The 6,000-nt window shown below is 28.3% G+C and overlaps 1 protein-coding gene across 2 annotated transcripts in view; it reads left to right on the plus strand.

Moving 5' to 3' along the window:
• LOC107164968 (contactin-5-like) overlaps positions 1-5,685 on the plus strand; it is a 468,396-nt gene extending 462,711 nt beyond the window's left edge. For both annotated transcript variants that reach the window (XM_089215856.1, XM_089215857.1), the window contains exon 15: positions 2,426-5,685. In XM_089215856.1, coding sequence (XP_089071982.1) covers positions 2,426-2,548 — 123 coding nt within the window. In that variant the 3' untranslated portion in view covers positions 2,549-5,685. The remainder of the gene's footprint in view (positions 1-2,425) is intronic.
• The last annotated feature ends 315 nt before the right edge of the window (positions 5,686-6,000 follow it).

A 6,000-nucleotide genomic window follows, 5' to 3' on the forward strand; every position in this document is an offset into this window, starting at 1 on the left:
TTAATAAAATTTGTCGTTTGCTTAAAGTGTTACTTTTTTTTTTCTTTCAAAATAATAAATATGTTTTTACCGTAGGTTTATGCAAATTTTCAATTTTCAATCTCGAATAATAAAAAATACGTATTAAGTATACTTATAAAATGTTATTACCTACTTACTAATAGTTTGTATAGTATGTGATTAATTTATATTGCTTTATAAAATTATAAAATAATATTCAAATAATACATTTCCAACAAATTCAGAAATTATATATTTATGTTTCAAGAAACTAATAATTGCATTCCCATCAGAATTTCTCCCTAACTGAACAGTAATGATGGACAAACAGTTCAATCGAATTCCAAACAAATAATATATTCATTATCTAAATTCCTAGATATTATATAATTTACTAATAACAAAAAAATGAATTATGTAATTTATTCATCGTATATTATGTGGATTCCTATTAGGAACACTTTAGGTACTATGTAGTAGCAATACGTTTATATAAAATCAATAGGTCAATACAGATAATTTACCAGTAATGGCCAAAAAATATGATGAAATAATACGTATTTTTAATCAAGAATCGTGGAATACCTAGTTATCATAGTACATTTAACTACTAATCCAAAAATTATAAATGCCATCAGCATGAAAATAAATAAAAAACATTTTTTTAACTATCTGTAAAAAAAATAATTTAATTAATATACAGGGTGATTGTTTTATCATGAACCACTCATTATTTCAAAAAGTATCAATGTTTTTGAAGATATTTTTTTACAAAGTTTCATGTTGTTAAAAAAACAACGTTTTTATTAAAAAATTATGTTTTGTTTTGTGTTTTGTTTTTGAACTACATGAAACTTTGTAAAAAAATATTTTCAAAAACATTGATACTTTTTGAAATAATGAGTGGTTCATGATAAAAAAATCACCCTGTATATAAAAAAAAAAAAACAATTACTTTATTTCGAGCAATTTTAAGGAAATTGTTTTTAAATTTTTATGCCTCTATTCATTTCGCCAATATAAACCTACCACTTTTGAGCTAAAAACAGAATGTCTATTAAACTTGACGTCAAAAAAAAAAAAAAAAAAAAAACATTGAACATACAATTGCCATTCACCTAGTTAGCTGTAAATGCTAAGAATATTTGTGAAAATATTTTAACCTATGAAAACGAAGCATCATGTTATAACAATAATTTTAAAAATCATATTCCAGAAAAAAATTTACTTATTGTTTTGCCTGCAAATATTAAGAAGTTCATAATATGTTTTATGGCAAATGACACATATCAGAGGGTAACGGTAAAAACATTTGATTAATAAATAGTTAATAACCAAAAAACTAACCTGTCATGCAGTATCTATATATGACCTTCCATCCGTACCATTAAAATAATCATAACTTCGAGTTTGAGTATTCTGCATAATATTAAAGATTGTTACTAAGTGATAAGGGTCGGGTTTTGTTGAGTTTTCCGTCATTTATTAAATTATCAAATCATTTTTATTATTAACGAACGTACTCGTAGATATATTATCTCTTTTTCACCAGCCGAATTTAATTGTTGCCTATCTTACGATAATGCTGAATTTTTCAAGTCATAGTTATATGGATACTGATATTCGAGCAACTTATTGGCCGAATGTCCTATAGCTATTCCAGTAGAGTGTCTATCATATATTTAAAATAAACCACACCTAGCTGCATTTGTTCACATAGTGACAAAATTTAAAAGGACACGCATGAATAATAATCCTAGTTATTGCAATCATAATCCAGAATGGCTAATCACAGAAGAAAAAATAATAAAGGTTTCAGGATATCTAAAACAATTGTAAGTATATCCAACGCCTATGGCTACCACATTTAATAGAAACAAATCATAATAATTGTATGTACAAAAACTGTATAGGTACATAGTGCCACTACAATATAGAGATATTTTATGCTGCTAGGGCCTAGGAGTATTGAGACGGTTACCCAGCAAATAATAGAAATAGTGGCCACCATAGATCGAAATGTATCGTGATATAGTAATAGATACTTAGATACTAATATTAATGTAAAATATTGTGCGTTGCATTATTTCGTCGTTTAGGCATCTATTAAAATAATAATATGGATCAAATCGTATTACACGCATAAATATAGGTACAATGTAAATGCAATACAATACCAAACTCACTTGGCCTGATAAAGATTTGACATCACCGTAAATCGTAGATCACCTCCTCGTGATTACCTGTTTTGTTGCTTGACATTAAATCCACAACAGTCATTTACCTCATCTCACCATGTGTATGCTATTGATATATATAACTAAAATGCAATACAATTATAATAGTGAATGCTGAATGACTTTCGGTTATATTTAATTATGCACACGACTGATGTTTCTTGATATGTGTTGTTGCGTGTGTATAGACCGACTTGACAGTGGACCAGCAGCTACAGCAGAGGGGCACTGTCGGACCAGTTTTCGGCAAACCAACCCCGCCGGTGGCGCCATCGCAACAGCAGCAGATTATCGCCGCCACACGGTTCTGACAGACAGATTTTGAGCCGATTCCCGAGGACGATTTGGTCATGTTGTGAACTCGCTCCCGGACGACCCTCAACACGAGACAACAGCGACCACACAACTGCAATTCACCATATACTAAATCTCTATGAGCTTATAGTATATGGACTGCGGGCTTTCGGCTAATACGCCATGTGTATTTTAAAAAAAATGCTTAGGGGATGATCGAAAAAAAAGTGTTTTTATTTTGTTCTCAAATTGTTTAATATGTCTTCTAATATTGTTGTTTTATTTATATTCCCGTCTCGCACGCCGCTGTAGGTCGTAATCACCATTCCAATCGTTGTGATATACCGTGATAAATAGTGTACCTAACTACTTCTACCTAACTTGAATTACACCTAACCCTGCTTGAGTACCATTACACGACGCGATCGACAACCAATTTTCCGAGAAAGTAAATCGCAATCGATGTTCACCCACTTGTCTCTAGTTGTAAGAAAAGAATATCAAAGTATAAACTCTTGACGCCCTCCCCTAACTCTTCACTCACGCCAGGAATGAAAAACGTCATGTCGTGATGCCGGCGGTAGATCCATATCTACATACCATCGTTATACAATTTTTGGCGACGATAATTAATCACGAAAAACCATCTCAAAGTATAATAAATCCCGAAACTATATACGGGACATCTGTTTCGTCACTCCCAAAAACTCTTACGGGCACACTCAAAACATCATTATAAAAGTTTTGCCATTGTAATATAATATATTATATTTCGTACGCGTACCTACGCTAGAAGTAGATTAACGACGGTTAATTTTTTTTTTACGAACAAAAAACAAACGTAAAATGTCCACTCAATGTCGTCGAAATTTATCAACTTAATGGTTTTTATTATTTTTTTTATTTTCCTCTTTGGTATAGGTATCCGCATTCTTATGATAGGCCCTCCGATTCGTCTCCACCGAACGCATCAAGTATAATAGACGTATAAATATAATTTCGTCTTCCGATTGTTTGCAAGTTATTCTCACAAATCTCACCTTCACTGAACTTGATCCTACATTCGCATTGACACCTAACTCGGCAATAAATCCTCTTATTACACTCGTGCTGATATGTGATACCAGTGAGTTTTTTATTTATTTTATGGAGTGCCAAATACACAGTGGTGGAGTTTTTTTTTCATATATTAATGAGACAATCCATAATACGTATATCTCAATATCCAAATGGAACATCAGATTAATTTTCGTTGACACTTATCAGTGTGTGCCCATATTTACCTACCCAGTACCCATACCCTACCCAACCTGCCTAACTCATTCAATTATTTAGTATTTCTATAGTAAAGTTAATGTATTGCAATACATTGTATTATATTATTAACAATAAGTGTCTACCATGAATGTTGAAAAATATTAATTGTTCCTCATCGTTCGATGCTCAAGAGTTACTCAATCGACGTAAATGGACACGATGTTTTAATATGTGTTATTTATGAAATTGAGAAAAAAAATTTTTTAAGTGTTAACTGAATGAATTAGGGATTGTAAATATTATATTGTAAATTAAAACAGCTTATGGCCACAATGTTAACTCAAAATCAATGTCTTTATAATATTGAACCATTTTAATCAAATTATTATTATTAAATATTATTATAATACCTATTATTATGTTTGACTTGTGTTACCTCTGAGTTAATTTTCGTTAAGTTTAAATGTAAAAAAAAACTTATTAAATGTTACTGCATACTAGTATAATACACTTTAACATACTGTGCTTTTGTCGTTCTTAAATAATATATTTATTAAAATATGTCTATTATATTGATACAACTTATAATGTAAATGTATATCTTCTTATTTGAAAATAGCTAAATATGTGTAACAAAATATGAATTACGATCAAAGATTCGTGGAAATTCCAAAAAGTATATTTTAATAGATTATTTTAGTTAAGAGGATAAAAGTAAAAAGTATATCATTTAATAGGTAATTGACGTCAGGCACTCGAATCTGGAAATGTATTACTGCATGCACAACTTGAAATGTAATATAAATTTCATTCACTCATTTACGGATTTAAAAATTTAGAATAACTATTAGGTAGGTAACTGATTTATTGGTAAAAAATGGTTTCTCAAATGAAGACTAGGAATGTACTGGAATTTTCAAGTGAACGATAATAATCAAGTTGGTACCATTTGGCTAATAATATGAAGTTAATTATTTTATTTTTTCTGTATATAAATTAGCATTATAATATTATTAATATCATTATGTTAGGTTAGGTTAGGTTATTTAAATACATTTTTTTAATTTATGTTAATTTATAAAAAAAACTATGGTTTTCTTGTTACAATATTTTTAATTGCAATATATTGTTCAGACTTCTATTATACCTACTCATAGAAAAAAATGTCTGTGGGCTCATGACTACACCATAATCCGTTTAATACTTTTACGGATTGCTTAGTTAGAATAGGTACCAATCATTTCAAAATTCCCTAAAATGTTTCCAACATAAACAATATTACTTATTTTATTGTTCATATTCTTAACATTATCAGTGGTCTTTCAGTTTTTAGTTGTGGTTTTAGATTATGTTTTTTCTTAAACGAAAACTGCCTAAAAAATGTATATTAACAGAAAAATCACTAAAATGAACGTAAAAGGTATTTCGACGATTCCTGCACAATATTCGATTACTCCCCAAAGTAATTACTTCTAAATTATTTTACAGTTCTAAAATGGTAGTTATCTGTTACATTACAGTAATACAGTATATAACAGTAGCTATTCTATAATTGTATGCTGACAAATAATGATTAATTTTTTTCTTACAGAATTACTCGATAAGTAATGCCATAATATCATGCATGTTGTACATTACACCTTTTAAATCTAAAACAAGTTTTAATTATAAATTTTCGCTATCTAGCTATACGGTTTATTACATTTATCGCAACATGTTTGGTAATAATATTGCGGTATATTATATTGTAAGGTATTTATATGTGTTGTAAATATAATATATTTAAGATAGTGTTATTGCAAGTCAAAGTTTATAAAATGTCCTTAATTAAAATACTATTACATAATTTCAAAAATAAATATAAATAAAACGTGAAATTAGTCCAAATACATTATAATTAATATTATATATTATTGTGATTTGTGTAGATGTTTATAAATGTAAGTTATATACTTCATTGTATTTTAAATGTTTTGTCAGTATATTTTATTATTTAAAAAAAGATACATAGTTAGCACCTAATCATTATTGTTTTGTTATTATTTTTAATATTTATTTTATTTTATTATAATTATTATTACACAATAAGAGTTTATTATTTTTTAATTTAATTTAGTATGTAATTAGGTTCTATTAGAATACTAGCTAATATACACTAGTTTCAATAATAATTTATAACAATGTGTTTATTTTATTTAAACTCATGTTTGAT

This window comes from Diuraphis noxia, unplaced genomic scaffold (genome assembly GCF_037042655.1).
Source record: "Diuraphis noxia isolate RWA-SAM2 unplaced genomic scaffold, SU_Dnox_SAM2 contig0001, whole genome shotgun sequence".
NCBI lineage: Eukaryota > Metazoa > Arthropoda > Insecta > Hemiptera > Aphididae > Diuraphis > Diuraphis noxia.